General features: G+C 39.7%; 1 protein-coding gene across 1 annotated transcript in view; it reads right to left on the bottom strand.

Annotated features, from left to right (window-relative positions):
• Positions 1-19,180, bottom strand: part of sorcs3a (sortilin related VPS10 domain containing receptor 3a) — a 218,335-nt gene that overhangs the window by 128,706 nt on the left and 70,449 nt on the right. Inside the window, exon 2 of the mRNA XM_019279262.2 lies at positions 3,040-3,107. Within this exon, the coding sequence (XP_019134807.1) occupies positions 3,040-3,107 (68 nt within the window). The remainder of the gene's footprint in view (positions 1-3,039; positions 3,108-19,180) is intronic.

The following is a 19,180-nucleotide window of genomic DNA, read 5'->3' as shown; positions in this document are numbered from 1 at the left end:
TAAACAATAACCCATTGAATTTGAGATGAGGGCACTGGAAGTATAAAAATATCGTACCTAAATAACAAATTTCTGTGTTTAAGGACTGTTTCCTGCATTCAGATAGATCCCAAATTATATTTGGAATGGAAGCAGCTGTAAAAAGGTGAAAACGTGTTTGGATAAAATAACTTTCATCAGATTTTGAGCTATTCATTTTAAAAGCATTTGGAACATCTATAAAGAGCTGTTAGATTATTTTATCTAATTCATATGTGCAGGCAGCCAACATAAAACAGCTGGTTTGGCTGCATGTTTGAAATATCTAGTTCTTTTTTTAATTCATCCATGATGTCAACTCTGTTTGCTGCCTCAGCTCTCTCCACGCCAACCTCCTCCTTTTTTGTTATTGATTTTAACTGGGATCTAATGTTCATGTTTATTGAAGATTTGTTCTCCAAGCAGAATCATCATTGCTTCATTGTTTATTTGAGAGCTCCCTCAAAGGGCAGAGTCTTCGGGGATAACATTGAATATAACATGAGAGAGCACCATGTTAGATGCAGAGATCATGGAATATGAATAAGAATTCTCATTCTCATTCAGGCTGCCATCTGTGGTGTGTTAGTGGTGGTGGTGTGTCTGAGTGTGTTTGCAACAGTAACTGGGATCATTAAAGTGTATGAGAGTATACTAAAGGATCCCATTTCATATGTTTTTTTTTAGATGTATAATAGAATAGATAGAGTTTGAAATGGCAGACATATTCAGATGAATTTATGGTGACCAGCTGAAGCAGCTGTGTTTCTATGTCAGGGGGACTGCATTTCCTCTGGACATATTCAAACCTGAAACACTATAATTTGGAGCCTGAAGCAAAAATGTCTAATTGTCAGAAATGGCTAGCAGTCACTTTGCAACCACTTATCTTTGTCAAACTACTCCGTCAAACTGGGCAGAGTAACCAACTTGGAATGTGCGAATGCTTTTTTTGTGCTTGAAAGGACTGTCATCTCTCAAATCTTAAAAGAAAAAAATAACATGACATGGACAGAGTAACATTCCTTTCTTATCAACCAGTAATTGCATAGTCAAAAGCAAAACACGGCATCACCCGAGAGTGGGGCTAGTCAAAGAAAAATTTGAACTGAATCAAGAAAAAAAAGAAGATAGGATTAAATGTCCTTGAGTAAGAAAAAACAAATCATCTTACTCTAGTTTTCTCCAAAATAAATAAATAAATCTGTCTCCTCTTCTGTATCCTCGACTGTTCTCGTCCTCAGGCTTCCTGTCCCCCTTTCTTATGGTTACTTTTAAGACACACAGTTACCCCACAGTAAAATTTAATGCTCTTGACACACAGAATTGACTGTTCACCAAGCCGCGCCCTCCCTGAGTGACTGTCACTACTAAGCTTTCCAATTTTTGCACAGCACAGGATGCAGTTTACATAACAGTGGGAGATTTACCACTGTTAGCAATTTTTGAAACAATGGGACTTTGATTTCAGACGGAATCAACATACTCATTTGTAGGTGGCAACCGTCAATTTTGTTGAGTGAAATGACAACTTTAGCTAAGACTACGCTGTCTCTGGCTGACTTTTTAATTGTTTCAGACTGACTCATTTTGAAATAAAGAAGAAGCTCTTATATGTAGACTTGAATGTTAAATACAGCTCATGACACCGTGCTAAGAAACTGAGATTAAAGATGCATATCCCAGTTTCGTAGACGACATGTAAAGTTATAGTGCAGAAAATGAAAACAACAAACGACATCATTGTTTGTGGCTTCAATATATGCGTTATTACTTTAACCAAAGACTGGTGATTGGTTGTGCTTGGCAACTATATTGCTACCCTTGGTAATGTCCGAAGGTTGCTGGAGTGTGAACTCTCTTACAGTAAATACAATAAACAGCAGGACGAGTTTCTAGACTCTACAAACTCTACAATGTGTCTGCAGTATTTCTTGGCACTACTGTAGATACTAAGGTAGTCAGGCAGACATACTAACAATTGCAGCTCATTTTAGAGCAGATAAACACATATGTTGATGGATAAGTATACTTTTGTTTTTGAGAAGGCATCATCTTCCAAACTCTTTAAATTCAGATTGAGATTTACTTTTAAAGCTTTACAAACCTATTGTGCCTGGTTACGGTTGCTAAGATACATGGCTTGACAATTTCTTTTCTAGGTAGGGGTTTGGGGAAATGTCCTGAGAAGACCCATTGCTCTAATGTAAATGGTTTTCCTAGAAAAATACAGGCCAATGTTGTCCAAGGGGATGCTGTCATATGTGTGTGGCATCATCATAAAACTCAGACACAGGAATAACTGAGTGTGCTATCCATCCAGCACAATCCATCCAGATTTGAAAATGGGTTACATGCAGTTTCAACCCATCAGGGATGTGTTACGCATCTTTTTGTGAGCATATATATATATTTGTGAGCATATATATATATATATTAATATATATATAGATATATATATATATATTTTTTTTTTTTTTTTTTTTTTTTACTCTTTACAAGCACTCTTGTTGTTTCAGCAGCGTGTGTGCATGTCTATGTGTGTTTATTTTATTCCCGGGAGTGGTGAGGAAGGGGAGTACATCAGATAATGCACCAGAACAATAGCATGGCAAACAGCATCCTCCACCCTGAGTGTCCTGTCTGACCGTGCATGACACCATAACACACTCGGCACCAGAAGAACGGGTGAGAAAAGGACACAGAGTGATTGCAGACAGTTGGGAAAAGAGAGTGATGGTTCAAAGTTGTACAAGAGAATAAATGAGTGGGCAGAAAAAGAGATGAAGAGGTCTGGGCATCTCGTCTAAGGGTTTACCACAGTGGGTCAAGTCAGATGCTGTTAGTTCTCAGACAGTGGAAAATATATCAACCTGACTGGTCAATTAGCTGAAACATCAAGCCAGTGACAGGAGCATCGTGTAAGGCTAATTGTACCCTTTGGCACTTTGAGCAGAGTTACAGAATTCAAAGACATCTACTTGTGAATATTTTATGAATAAAAATCTCCTTTCAACTCACCTCCAAAGAGTGCTCTCGGTGACGCTGCCAATATGAAAGTCGTACAGCTTGGTTAGAATCAGGATCACCTGTAAACAGAGATAATTCAACCATTACAATCTTTGTAAAATCACATCTAAATGTGCACTGTAAACCACTTACTGTGAAATTCACAGTATTCAGTTTGTGACTGAATACACAGTATACTACTGTGAAATGGTTTACAGTAATTTACTGGGCACAAACACAGTAAATTACTGTGTATTTCACAGCTGAAATTTACAGTGTGTAGTTTTTCCACAGCAGGAGAATCTTGACTGACATCAAATATCACTTTGTTTAATTGCTCCTTAAGGTCTTGGTCTAAGATCTAAGGATCAAATGAATCTTGGTATCTTCTTCAGAGGTGATGGAACACAAGAACAACAAAAGCGTTGGGACCACCTCAGAAGATGCAGAGGTTTGACTGGACTGTTTTTAGACAGAGCTGAGCCAGAGGTGTTTGATGCCAGTTAACCTGACCGAAAGAATCTTGGATACAAGTGGCCAGAATGAGTTTTCTTTTCAAGGTATCTGAGCTTAGCAATAGGTTGACATTTTAGGGAATACACTTATTTACTTTTTTTGCCAAGAGTCAGATGAGAAAATCAATAGCACTCTTATTTCTGTCTGCTAAAAAATAAAGCCACAGTTTGCTTAGCTTAGCACAAAAGCCCAAAAGAAGGAGAAACAGCTAGCTATTTTTGGTTGTTTAACCCGTACAAAAGAAACCTCCTGAAGTCTTGTCACTATGAGTTTGCCAGACAACCAGCAGGAAGTCAAGAAGTAGTCCAGCACATCTGCTCATCTAACTCTCAGCAAGGAGGCGAATGAGCCATTTCCCAAAACAAATTATTGATTCAAAGACAGAGAATAAGAACTCAGACATCTCAAAGGACCTCAGAGTACAAATACTGCTCCTTTGTTTTGAAATAAAACATTTTAGCATCTGATCAGGTCACCTCCTGGACACACACTTGTGAGGATAGTCCTTGCACACCCGATTGGGAGTTGACTGTGGAGACCAACCCAGAACATGGAGGAGGGGTTATTGTCTGGCTTTTGCCTTGGGAATAGCTGGAGTACGACACTTTGGAGAAGGATGTCCTTCTGCTACCTCATTAAAAGTGGTGCAAAGTGAATCAAAGGACCTTCGTTACATTTAGTCAGGATTAGGTAATTAAATTACATTTTGTCTTTAAAATATGGCAATTTTATAATTTCTCAAACTTCTTTTCTTGATAACCAACTCTCTATGAACCCTCTGTGGTCTTAATCTTGATATTGGAATGGGTTGAATTTCATGTTGTGCAATGCGTCTGAGCTCAGAGCTGCCTCACACATTCCTGCACAGCCTCTGAATGGTTGACAGACTCAACCAGTGGCATCATGGGATTGCCAGTGGACAGCTAACAAGTCATGCTAATAACAACAATGGTTTCCTTTCTTTACTATAATTTGTAATCCAATAGATGACATTATTAATTCAAAATATTGCCATGTAATTTTCAAAGTTATCTGAACCAACACTGTCTATAGGCTATTTGGATGTTTATTCTTGCCAGACTGTATTTCACCTGAAAAAATTAATGAAATAAAAACAACACTTCTGCGACAGTTCGAAGTACATACTGGTAGGGCCTGTGACAAAACAACAAATTGCATGAACAGTGAATTGAATTCTCTCCAACATCACTTAGAAAAACAGTGCAAGGTTCTGCAATAACAGATTATCATGTTGGGAGGCAGCACTTTGCATAATTAGCACTGTGCAACCAACACTGTGTATGCCACTTTGAAACTTAGTTTTTCTCTTGATGGAGCACACTACCATCCTCGCCCCTGTGGAAAAGCCTGATCCAACAGTCTCTGTGTTCACAGCTTTGGTCTCTGCTCTTTTGGAGAGATAATCAGCAGGCGGGGCACTTTGATAAGCACTGTGCAAGTCCTCAGAGCGAATCACAAGACATGAAGGCCAAGTCTGCTGTGACAGGATCAGTGGTCAGCTGTGATACTCCACTCCAGAGTGGAGGATCACAACTCTGTTGCACAGAGACAGCTGGGAGTGCTGCAAGAGATGAGAGATTTATTACACTTAGCCATGCGGTAAAACCTACGACTGCTATGAAAAAAGAAAATAAATTACTCAAGCAAATGTAAAAACACAGGACGAGCACACACACAATTTGTTTTGCATGTATTACACACTTGACCTGACCTCTGTGGGAGAAACATTATATTACATAATAGATGCTATTTTCATCCCCCGGTCCATGTGTCGTCTGCTCTCCTGACTAAATGACTGCTGCTCTTCCTCATTAGCATCCATATCTCTCGTTAGCATTTCCCTCTGAGCAACAAGCTTGTTTAAAGCAACCTGACAAGCTTGACTTGAGTCACTTGGCTGGAAGGGAATGCAAGAAGTGAGGTTCTGAAAACCATCAGAAACCAGGGCTCTATTCGACGAAACCAAATCTCTGTACATATTGGAAAAGAAACCAGTGTACTCAGTGAAGCTCTGAGGCCTGCAGACTTCCAGGACCTTTCCACCTCTGGCTGAGCCTCACTATCCCCACAAACCCTCTGAGTGAGCCAGCCACGCACCAGGGACCTTTGGATGGTTCTTTGTGGGAAGATGTGCCACATGCCCAAGGGATCCTTCTACAAAGACTGTGAACATATGGTACAGGCCAAGTAAGATTGCAACACCAGGGTGAGGGCAGTATTGAATAAGATGGAAATGGATTCTTGCCAAGCGGCTGCACGGCATAAGAAAAACTTTGTGCAATCATGTGTTCACATGTTTGTGTGTGCGTGTGTATCAGTGCATATTTGTTATAAGTGCATATGTACCAGTGTAAAAAAGGAGGGTGCACTTTGTGCTGTCAGAGACGTGTGGTCTTGTCTGCTTGGGGGAGCGACACACACAAACACAAGTCGTCCCCACATGACAGTCTGAATCTGAAATTTACACTGAACAACCAGGACACCAGAGAAACAGAGAAACTCCTATTGTGCCTTCAAATGCTTCTTAGGAAAATCTTAAAATGCGTCTCAAAATTTTCTTTCAGCCAACCTTAAAATCCTTCTTTAAATAATGTTTAATGCATTAAGCTACAGACCTGAATGGAAAAAGGCTTGAGGATCTGAAGGAACACCAGGCAGATAGTCTTCCTGTTTATTTCCATTGCTTGCTCACAAAATCTTCATGGTCTTTGTTCGACAGAGAGCAGGTGTAATGAGTGGACAGACGTAAAAAAAAAAAAAAAAAAAAAAAAGATAGTCTGTATTTCAAGTACGCACTCCCCTTCTGAACCCCCAGTTGACTTTCAATTATTGAATCAAAATGTCAGTCACTTTGCACTTGCATTAGCCTTGTTGCCTCAGCAATTAACCAACTGTGGTGAAAACATATTATTAGCATAGCTAAATGTCCCCCTGTCCCCGAAGATCAAGTCAAAGTGCCAAACACAATTTTGAATATTGGGTCAGCTCATAGTGCGCTCACAGCACTGCTAATGACTTGTATGAGAAAAAATGCTCTTTGCAGAGAAATAGTTTGTGGTAATGACCTGAAGAGTTGATGTCAGGTGATGGTGCAAGGCAGCTTAGCAAGGCCATTAATTTAAATTGGAAATTTACAAAATAGCAGTGAACGAATGCGTAAATTCTTATTGAATCTAATTACCCTATGAAGCCCTAACCATGGAATAATTGTCAGAAAATGGATTTTTCTTTTTAACTGGAGTGTTTATTGAACTTTCTTATGTCCCTCAAGTAATTTCAAACATACAAAAGAACATTTTTTTTCCGTATTACACATCTTTGTCGTTGGTTCCTCGACTTCTGCACTTCTCTGGTCCACGCTTTCATCTTCCTCATCACTAGTACCTGCGTTTTTTTTCAGTACATGTTGTAACAGAAGTCCATTCCTCATCATCACCTTCCTCTTACTGCTCCATGTTCCTCAAAATATCAAAATTTCATCTCTAAATATACCTAATTATGTCAGATAAACCTTTAATTACTTTACTTAAATAGGGAAAAAAGACTATATTGTTTTACTGAATATGTAATAAATAATACTGAATGCAATAAAATTACATTTGACGTTTGCCTACCTAAAATACCTGCTGTATTGATTTTGATACACACATTTTCAACAAGGTTTTACAACAAATTAAGTTATGAAATATTCAGTGTGTAGAATTTAGTTGCATCTAGTGGACAAATTGTTGCATTGCAATATCCTCACATCACCCTTGCCTTCCTATTGTAAAGGAGAAACACAAAGGCTCTGTCTACAGTCAGTGTTTAGTTTGTCTGTTTTAGGCTACTGTAGAAACACAGTGTTTCAACATGACAGCCTCCATGACAGAGGACCCGCTCCCACTGTAGATATAAAAGGAGAATTTGTAAGTAACAAAAACAAAAAGATTCTTATTTTCAGATGAATATACATGCATGAAAACACAGTTATGAATATTATATTTCATGTTTGCCTTATTCTAAAAAAATAAAGTCCCCAAATCTTACACAATGCACCTTTAAGTAGTTTTGCATTGTATCAATCCATTAAATATATTAAGGTTTTGGTAACAAGTTGAGAGTTCTTTTCATCTTAGCAAAAATTGATTGACAGCAGCCATTTTGGATGTCTCAATTGAAGAACTTTTGGTGCATTAATTATTGATCGCTGGTGGATCATCTGTGTACTGCATGTGTCTGATTGTATATATCAGGTTTTTCAAGAAAAAAAAGAAAAAAGAGATGTAGAGGTCTCCTAATGTGTCAAATTTGATACACTTGGTGTTACAGGGATAAATAAAAAAATAAAAACCAAAAAAAAAAAAAGAAAAGCATGAGCTAACATGGCATTGACAGGGTTATATATTTGGTTAGATGCCTCACAATTAAACAAAAAAAGAATCTGAGAAGGGCGTTAGCGCAAGATTGATCAGATTAAAGGTTCCACTGTGCAGCATTCCTGTCATGTTTTCTTATTAATCCACCTTCATGAATCATTTTGCTCCATCCAAAGGCTGGGGTGGCATCAAAGTAAGTGATCAAAGCAAAAACAAGATTTAAAACTTGAACCATCCACAGTGCACAGGCCTCCTCAAACACAACTCCTCAGACGCTTTGTATTTCACCTCAGACAATTTCAAAGAAGTCTGCTTTGCTTTCTCTCTGTTCTGAACAAAAGAGCTCACTGTGTCTTTGATTGCAAAATGTCATGGTACTCCAGTATTGACAGTCTCCCACACAGCTGAAAACAAGCGTTTAGTCGTCTGCAAACAAACGTCAGCATAGTCGACACCAAAATGGCAGCTGGAACTGATCATTATCTAGCAGTGATTAAGCCTCTCAGTAACATGTCAACAGCTGAGCAATTATTCTGTCAATTGGCAAGAACTGTTTATGAGACGCATTGTCAACCGGTGGCAACAGAGCTACCAGTTGACATCAAGGCAGAAAATAAAACACTGAATCCTTTCACACAATTTGGCATGACCATGAGGGAAAATGGAGCTATTGACTTTATGGTAAGTGGATAAATACACAGTGAGATGTTTTGGTGTAACTGTGTGGATCAAAACTGGAGGTAAATAGAGAGCTGAAATAAAGATGGGTGGCAATGTTAGAGAACATCTGACATGCATAACTAAACTGTCATCTGTTGCTTTTGTTTTCCTGCTTGCAATAAAAAGAGCTGGGGACTGTAGCGTGTCTGTCCGCACAACATTTTGATCAAAGTGTCGGTCCACCTGTGCTGTACCTGTGCAGACCAAATACCCAGTTGTAGAACAACATGAGAGCAGATGACCATTAGTTTTAGTCTCTGCACTAATCAATATTTGTCTTTTTTACGCAATGGATCAAATAAGGCATCACTTGAGCTGACAAGCTCACAGAACTTTATAATTCCTCCTTTCTGGCATCTTCCCAGTAATTATTTTGTTTTTCTCCAAAGTCATTAACTATTCCAGACACAGCAAGGAACTGTTTTTCACTGGAAAAAACATTGATAAAGCTCAAACAGACAAAGTTAGCAGGTGGGTACTTAACATAGTCGAACATCAAGCAATACGTTTAGATATTGGTCTTAAAGGTCCAGTGTGTAAGATTTAGCAAAATTTATTGGCAGGAATGGAATGGAATATTTATTAGTATGTTTTCATTACTGTATAATCACCTGAAAATAAGAATCATTGTATTTTTATTGTCCTAAAATGAACCCTTTATATCTACAGTGAGAGTGGGTCCTCTATGTCCACCATGATTAACGCCATTTTTCTACAGTAGCCCTGAGCAGACAAACCAAACACTGATCTAGATATGGACTTTTGCTTTTAGTGTGAATTTGGCAGCAGAGTTTTTCTTACATGCTTGAAAGGAGAGGGTGTTATGAGGGAGAGTATTCATTTGGTTACATTCAGCAACTTTACCGCTAGGTGCTGCTAAATCCTACACACTGGACCTTTAGAAAGATTATTGAGACCAAAACAGAGGAACAAGGGGAGTGAATATTGGATTTTAGTGTAGAAATATGGCGACAAAAGAAAGCTAATACACAATTTGGCATATATAACCAAATAGGGCTGTCAAATATGTATTGTACATTTGTAAATCAAATTCTCCACGCTGACAAATAATTTCTAGCATCATCATATCGGGCTAAGACATTGGGTAGCAATTGAGAAAAAATCCAGTACTACAGATGCAGCTGCCTAGAATTGTCAGCTTGTCCATAACATCCAGGTCCCTGGTTATCTTGTACATCCGTGGAAACCAGAATTGTTAAGAGCACCACAAAGGATTGCCATTGGTTAAATTCTATCATACTGAGGGAATCCTTGAGAATATTCTATGTAGAAGAAATGGTGATATTTAGCTAACAGGCACACAGAAAGTTCATTTTATATTGTCAGTGCAGTTATGCTATATGGCATTGAATGGAACCAGGCATGCGGTATCATGATGAACTGCATTTCAAATCTGGTAAGGACTTCGATTGTTCCTGAATTTGAAAAGAAAGATAAAAGACAGAAAAGCTCCTGGTCAATGCTCATGAACCCGAGAACGTTTCTTCCTATTTCACTATTCATTTGTTTTCATCACAAAACCCTCGTCCTTCAACAGTGAGAATCTTCAAATTCACCTTATTCAGTGTCTGAATGGTGTCTGGGCAACCACATCTTCCACAGGACAGTAGTGGAAAGCCTTGAGCCATTTGTACATGGCATCCCACACATACTATAATGTCAAGCCTTAAATAAAGCGAGGACTTTGAGTAGAAGAACTGGAGCTATGAGCATTGCATTAGTCTGGCTGTGACAAATGCCGTTGAGGAGCCTCTCTGCTACATGTTTCTATTATGCTGTGCATTTAAAGCTAGTTGGCAAGTCAAAAGCACATGTAAAACGTATATGTGCTGTACATGGACACATCATTATGCACATATAAACAGAAGTTACAAAGAGAAATCATCCCTTTTAACCTTGAATGGATATAACTGCTTCCTAACTACTATTGCTCAGGATCTCTCACCGCTTCACCACTTACGCAAATTAAATCCATCTAACAAAGGAAGTGCATTAAAGGGAACCAATTATCCTGTTTTCTATACTATATGTAATGTCATGGTGTACAATTTTCATATTTGACATAACCATTCAGGTTTAAGACGGTGCTGAATGCAATGTTTGGAAAGGTTTCTTCTGCTTTATACAACAAGGATTTCTTGGTACACTGCTCCACACAGCATGCGCACAAAGAATATGGTCATGCCCATTCACCTGCCATCAGTCAATATGAACATTGTCACAGTGTGAAACATATTTTTTCTTCATTTTTATTCCTGCTAGACAACCACCAGATCGCCTGTCCTTGGCCTCATAGCTGTACCATGATTTTGCTGTACCATGTCAATGTATATATTTAGCCTTGCATCTAGTTTAGACCAAGAACTCCATCTCGATATCACTCAGTGATATTTTGACTGACTGTGAACCATTTTGACCCATCTGATTTTCAGATTTGCCAATGCAGCTCAGTGTTTTTCCAAAAGTTGATTTTTTTTGACTTCTCTGTTGCAGGTCACATCTTTTTTTTTTCTTTTTTCTGTATACCCTGCAGTCCTCACCACCACCAGAGCACGTTCAAGGAAATACAAGGAAAACTTTTCAACACAGTGCCCAGTTTGGTCTGAATCTACCCTAAATCATTAAAAGCCAAAGCAGAGCAGTTGGAGGACATTGGAAAGAAAACCAACAAACATCTTCTCTGTAATATTACTCCAGTTGTACCAAATTCAGCGAATAAAAACCGTGTGTTTCTGGGGACCAAGTGTTAGCGTCTCAGGAAGTGTCTATTGTGTGCCAAACCTTACTCTTGTCTCATTTGTGCTGGATTCATTAAATTTTAGAGCCTCATATCACTATTTTCTAAGCTACGCTCGAGCACACTGGAAAGAGGGCAAAAGCCGTTTTCGCACCAACCAGGTGCTGCTCCTCTGCAGGCTCGCAGGAAGTTGGCCAAGAAGAGGAAAGTGGGCTTTTAGAGAGGGATGGGCTTAAAAAAATATGAGATAAAAAGGGCTGAGGGGCAGCATAAAGATAAACAAGTAACTGTGAATAATGCAAAATGACTCAGAGCTGGAAATAAGCATTATAATAGGTCCCCTCTTAGATGTAAATGGGCCCTGTTTGCATGTGTAAACGCAGTCCACCAGGGCATATGTTAGCTGCTGGCATGTTACAGTCCCATTGTGCCACACCAGGGAGAAGACTGCAGCACTGTGCATCCTTCTCTTTCTCTTTCTGTCTATCCGTTTCTTCCTCTCACACTTTGACTCTCCATCTCTCTGCATCTGAATCCCCTCCTCCCTTCTTGCACTTCCATCCTTCCTCGTATGCCTCACCGGAGTGAAGCCCTGTCTCATTTATTGCATCCATCATGAGTCTGTCTTTCCTTTGTTCCCCTCTTTTTTCTCGCCGGCCACATCTCACCCCTCCATTACCTCAACGACTCTGAGTATTCCTCCTAACTAAAGCTGCTTTATCTCTGTTTATCTGGGCTTGTCTTTTTGCTCTTCCCTGCACACTAGTCTCCCATGGCTATTCTTTTTTTTCTCAGTCTTCTTGCCTACCTCTTATCTTTATTCCCTCAGTTGTTTCACGTATTCCCTTCCTAACCCAACCTCTGTTCCTCTCATTTTCCTCTCTTCCTTGTCTCCCCTCTTCTTTCACTCTTGCTTGTTTGCCTTGTTTTGATTCTCTCTCTCTTCCACCATCTCAGTCTGTGTTGGCCTGTTTAAGTAACCAGGCACAGACTTTGATTTGGACACTGACGGAATCCTCGATTAAAGTCATTTTTATTTGCGGTGGTTGTTGAAGTACAACAAGAATTGAGTTACTATGCTACTTAAAGGGACACTCGATCTTTCTTTTTCATGAGAAACTGTGTGTGTGAGATGGCATCTTTAAAGCTTAAGAAAGAATCACATGAATATATGTAATGTGAAAGGGTATATCACCCAAATATCACCCAACTCAGCTCTAGTCAAGTCCTTTAATCTGTTTTGGATCAATGTGTCGGTAGTCTGGCTCTTCCACACTTTCATCAATGCCCTTTCCATCCAGAGGAGGGGGCTGTTTAGAATGTAAATGGTTGGGTGTGCTAACAGCCGCTCTCGAGTGTAAACAAGAGACGTGGTCTGAACGTGTCACCGGTGCATCATGAAGTGCGACAGAAAAAAGGGAAAACACTGATCTCATAGGTTAAATCCATGTTTGCACAAAAGGATGGATGAAGACTAGTAAACACAGAGCTACTGTAAGTGACAGCCAACTGCACAGCACCATGGTAACAGATATTATGTTATATAGGCGCATATTTTCAACCTAATAACGTATCTTATTAAATGTATTTAAAGATCACCTTCAGATATGTTTTAAGCTATACAAAATACTCACCTGACATTTTGTTTTTCCACAGAAAATCACACGATTGTGTGTAACTCAGCAGATCACCTCAGTCTTTTGGTCCGTTTTGGATCATTGTTTTGGTTTTCCGGCCAACTTCACTCTCATTGCCAGGGACTGTTTATAACGTAAATGGATAGGTGTACACATAGTAAACACATTCACCTTAACAACTTATTTTATTTAACTCATGTAAAGATAACCTCCAGGCATGTATTAGACCAGATAGAAATACTATTTCAAAATCTCAAAATGTATACATGACAATTTAATTCACTCATTTATGTCGTCCATGGTTTTAACAACCCCCTTGTGTAAGTTGAATACTGGATCATGATTGGCTTTCAAACCGGTTGTGATCCCACTAAATCCTGCTAATGCACACGTGCCTCAACCAGAGATTTAAGGTGAGGACAGTGAAACTCTGAATTTGACCTCTGCACACATCATTCCATACACTGAAGTGACAATAAGCTAAACACATTACTGACTGGAGGGGGACTTTTGAGATTTAATCATAGAACTGCGGTTTCTCACAAATAGCAAAACTTAAGTTGAACTTTTCAGGTGACAGATGTAATTTTGGAGCTCTCCACTGGATTGCTTTGTCGTTTGTCTGGTGCAACACGAGTTTCTGCTCGAGCATGTGGCACGTCTTTCAGAAAGAGTTGGGAGGATCAATACGGTGCCACAAGGTGAGAGAAAAGGTCAATTGATAAACCAATCAAGTGGCCCGCATGGCAGCAGTGAGATTGGAAGCCTATCTGCTTTATCACCTGAGCTGGACTTGTAGACCGTGGGAGGAATAACCTTTCTCCAGCACACTGAGATAAAGCTGTCATATTACGCTGTGCATTTCCTCCCGTCCAAAAAAAAAAAAAAAAAAGTTTTCGGTGCTTCCATTTTAAACAAGCACACTATATCCCACCTCAGCTTCAAAGTCTTGAGATAGAAACGTTACCATAACAACCACTGTCTGTAAATGCTGCTGCAAATTCTCGCGGAGCTCCAACCATTCTGTCTTCACAGTTTTTAAAAGTCGAGAGAAACCCGCTGTTATCTTCTTCAGACAGGATTTATAATTTGTCAAAAGTGAGGATATTCTGGCACAGGTGATATGGAAATGCTGAAATAATGTCAAAAGGAAATTGGGAAAGTGATTTCTTTTTACTTATACACTACTTTTTGCTGCACTCCCATGAGCTGGCTGCCAATATAAAAGCGTGATACTGAGCTGTGAGGTTTGACGTTGCTGGCTGCCATTTTCAGCGACGGATGACAGTTCATATTACAGCAAAAACACGCTGCTTTGTTAAAACTAAATAGAAGCAAAACAGCGCTGAAGGTCATCTTCATATGTCATGTGACCATTACTTTACATGATTACAGAGGTCTCTTGAGGGCTTCAGTTGAATGTAGCGATACTATAAGTTGCATCGTGAAAACTGGGATCCAGTGTTTGAAGGTTAATCCATACTGGGAACTAAAAGTGAAGACATCTTGACTTCTGTGACACTTGATCTATTTTCTTTTTGCAATCTCTCTCTCAAAACTCCAAAGTTGTGTTGGGGAGAGGTGCCCCGTTAGCCTGTTTTTCAAGTACGGTAATTCTTTTATTAGTTTCAGCCTCTCTGGAGTTCACCCAGAGTGTTTTCTGCATGAATCCAGTTCCACAGTGTAAGGTAAGTCATCAGCCTCGTTCTAGCACCTAATTAGGCTTCACTAGCTCTGAAAATATTGTCCGATTAAAAAGGAAACCAACATTGTTTTAAACAAACAAAGAAAAAAAAAATCAGCTCCTCCACATCTTCAAAGTTATTATTAATAGTCTCCATTTGCATGGGCTATTTTAAGCAAGAGAGAACATGCAGGACACCAGCCACTAGACCACTAGATATCCTATTTGCTGTTTTTTCTCTCTCCCATGGTACATCTGTCTCTCAGGCCAGCTCTCGAGGAAGTCAAGCGAAGCAAACACTATCTGGCCGGCTGTGGAGCCTGTACTGGGGTTTAGAGCTTATCACAGTGCAAGCAAGGTTGCAATAAAAACAAAGACTGTGTAGACTCCCTGACTTTACCCCATCATACTATATAACACAGAGAGGGATCGGAAAAATTGGATTTTTTTTGTTGTTGACACACAGATAAAGACTATCCAGACATGCAGTGAAACAAACAAGACATCCCACAATACAATGAGCTGACACTGATTATAGAAAGGAACGGCTGTGAGACTATAATAATACATATTTGTCACTAAAACAAAAGAGTAGCAAAGCTTCCCAGAATTCTTTGTTCTGCTGCATCAGATTTTTCACGTCTTAACATTAAATACATGGAGGGTTGAGTCTGTGGGAGCCCACGGTGACAATCTGGGAGATGTTCAAATAACTTCCATTTCTGTGAAGGGACTATTTTTATGGACTGCGGCACAGAAATAGCTCAGAATGTCACTAATAAGACACGGTACAACATACAGTAGCCTACAAATATGTATATTATTGAATGTGCTAAAACATGTTCTCCTAAGCATAATGATTCAAGAGTCTAAATACGTAGAAACAGTCATAACCAGTCACAAAGCCCGTCCTTATCTGATCCCTTGATTGTGTGTGTATAATGCTGTCTGTGTGCGTCGACATTAATGGAGAGCCTGAGTGCATACGGTATACAGTGTGTGACATGTTTTTGTCTTTTTATAACCTCACTTTCTTCATATTTCTGCATATTGGGCAGATTTGATAATTCAGTACATATGCACACATCGTACTGTACAGATTTATAGTCATGTCAAGTTAAATCCAAAACCAGGTGTGATCAAATGTGGGTCAGAACTGAGTGCAAAGGGGTTCTTGAAAAGGGGGTACTCCAGCACTTTCACTACATTTTCTTTTTAAAGCAGGCCTCTGAAAACATTTGGACCTAGAGCAGCATGACATGGAATAAAGATTTTGGACTGGAAATAGAACAGCAGTACCAAAAATATTTCTGACTTTTGAGAGAGAGAGTTCAAAAGCAAAATGGATGAAAAAAATACAATGCCTCACGGGTCGAGATTTTTTCACCTTTAAAGGTCCAGTGTGTGAGGTTTAGTGCCACCTAGAGGTGAAGTTGCAGAATGCAACCAACCGATTTGCCTCATGCCTCAACCTATCTTTCAAAGCATGTAGGAAAAACTATGGCTGTAAATTTACATAAAAAGCAAAAGTCCATGTCTAGATCAGTGTTTGGTTTGTCTGTTCGGGGCTACAAAATGGCAGTTCAACATGGCGGACTCCATGGAAGAGGACCCGCTCTCACTGTAGATATAAAGGGCTCATTATAAGGCAATGAAAACATAACGATTCTTATTTTCAGGTGATTATACACTAATAGAAACATACTAATAAATTATAAATAAATGTGTTTCATTGGTGCCAATAAATACTCCTAAATCTTACACACTGGGCCTTTAATTCCAAGTATGGGTCAACCACCAAAAACACTGGATCGCACACTACTCCAAGTATGACTTCCAACATCAGTATAATTCAATAAGTATTGCTTGATTGAGGCTCTCCAGGTACTTCTATGACCTGTAAGGCGACGGTCATATGCCTGTTTCACTGTTGTTTCACCTCTTTTAAGATTTAACACAGCAGCACATTTTCACTGTGATATGACTGAAATCAATGTAAAAATGACTATCATGAGAGAAACAAATGGATTAAAGACTTTTAAAAAAACTGTTAGCCTTAAGCCAAAACATGACATTATACCCTCCATGAATGTAGCGCTAGCCATGTGAACACAGTGCAGGTCACTAGCCGTGTCAATCATGTGGAATCGCCTTGGAGGTAATAGCAATCCCTCGATACTTTTTGTTCGACCTTGCTGCCTTGTAAAACACCCATGTCTACAAACTCCACGCCCACAGCTTTCCAATGCAGTATTTTGTGAAAAATATGCAAAAATGTTCTTATGACATGTATTCTTCTGCACGGTGTTGGACATATTTGGTGATTTTTTTTTTCTTCATGTGGAGAAGATGATGAGGAAGAAAATGTAGTTCCAAAGTTCTGGTAAAAATGCCAAAAGTTGATACGTTCATATCTGACAGAAACATTATGTACTTGCCAGAGGGAACCAGGTGGGCTGATGGTCTGTGGCACACAAGTGACAGATGCCTGACTGGAATGTATGATTTGGAAATATTAGCCAGAAAATGATTTTTCTTTCTTCCAAATTAGTGTGAAAAACAAATTCGCGAGTGGAGGGAGACATGAGAGACTAGCTGGTGTGACAGCAGAAAAAAGTTGGAGTCGGGGTGGGAGGTGTCACCAGCCACAGCTATTGTGGTTTATTGTGAAAAATCTACCTTTTCCAAAAGATCTCTTTCTCACCTTTCCTGTTAAGAACAGTCTCCAGAGTGCAAACATCAAAAATACATAGTGCAAATAGAGCGAAGACAGAAAGACACACTTATACTATTATCACGATGAAAACTGCTAGCTTTGATTCTCAAAAAGCGGGAATTACCCTGACAGCTGAAGTTCTAAACACATCCTCCAGCACAAGCTACTATTAATCTAATCAGAGTCATCTTCCACTACAGCGAGCCTGAATATGCTTTTTTTTTCTACCATGTTACCACTGGCACATCATTTCTGATTAGAGGGACATATTGCTCTTTATTCAGCAAACGAGAGACAGGAATTAGTTGGAGTCTGTCATTTACATCTTCACATTATTATTTTTTATTTATTTTTTTATTCCCTCACAATCTCTCTCTGAGCTCTGGTTAATCCCCCCGCCCCCCGCTCGGGTGTCAGCAGGAGGAGAGGAGAAGAGAAGCGAGGCAGAGAGCTTTAACTGCAGGCATGTGCGACTTGTGTGTCATTGCGAATCTTCTCAGAGGTGACACGATATGGAGGCAGCGGGACAGATGATTAACACCAGGCCCCGTCTTAAACTCTTAAATACATTCTTTCCCCTAGCTCGTCTTGACGCCGCCTCCTGTCTCAGGATGGTACACACTAATGCACATGTGTCTGGCTACACGCTGCAGGCACAGTAAAAGGCATTAGACGTAAGCTGGTGGTAATTAAAATTGCAATATGTTGTCCTTTCAGGGACATTATGTTATCCATCAAGCACTTGATCCATCGGCCTGTTTCGACACAAGCCAGCTCGCTGATGACTCAGGGGCTGCTTACACTGACATCTGCTGTGACAACGCTGGGTTAGCACACGCTGGAGCGTGGTGCTGATACCACCTTGGCACACCATCGATTATGTTATTCCTTTCACCAAACTGATGAAGCATGTTTGGGAATCATTTCGGGCCTTTTTGATAGTGAAGAAACTTTGGAAGGATGGCACAGATTAGAGCAAACTGTTGGCTTTTCTCTTTTGATTTTTGTCACACTATCTTTGCTATGTGGAAGAAACTTCCTCTTTTCCCAGAAGAGTCTTCAGCCACGCTAGCAGCTCTGCTGGGCTGTGCATGGGCACAGTGGTGCTCGGAGCTAAATGCGAACGCCAGCATTCTCATGCTCGTAATGCTCGTAATAGTGCCAATGTTCAGCACGTCATCCTGATGAATGTGTGAGATATTTCAGTCTGGAACAAAGTGGTGGACTGACAGAGCCATGTTATTTGCATGGCAAGTGACATTTTACATTCAAGATCACATTTGAATAGAAGTCAAAGATGAGAGATGAGCTCAAACCCTGAATAAAAGTCTGGCTGAAACATGTAAAGTGAAGAGGATTTCTTTAACTAATGGAAAATGACTAAATGACTATGATTTGATGTACTGTGAGAGCTAAATGAATGAGTGAGGACTGAAAAACATGAGCTAGCAGCTTATACAGATCCCTTGTAAATCCTAAATGTTCTGTTGAATGATTATGTTTTGTAGGCAGATATCACATCCACTCCTGGACTTTTCCAAGAGAACCACTGAAGTGAGGAAAAACCATTTTTACTTGACCAAAAAAAAAAAAGCTCAGTCTATTTTTGTGAAATTGGCCCATCAAACTGCAGAGTTCCATAGAAAGCACAAACTGTCACCGCAGTGAAGTTCCAGAGAGACAGCACTGCTCTCCAGTCCTGCTGATGCACTCGGGTCTGGAGCACCAACAAAAGTCTCAACT

Source organism: Larimichthys crocea, chromosome I, assembly GCF_000972845.2.
Source record: "Larimichthys crocea isolate SSNF chromosome I, L_crocea_2.0, whole genome shotgun sequence".
NCBI classification, from domain to species: domain Eukaryota; kingdom Metazoa; phylum Chordata; class Actinopteri; family Sciaenidae; genus Larimichthys; species Larimichthys crocea.
Note: the sequence above shows the minus strand (reverse complement) of the source record. Positions and strands in the feature narration are given on the sequence as shown.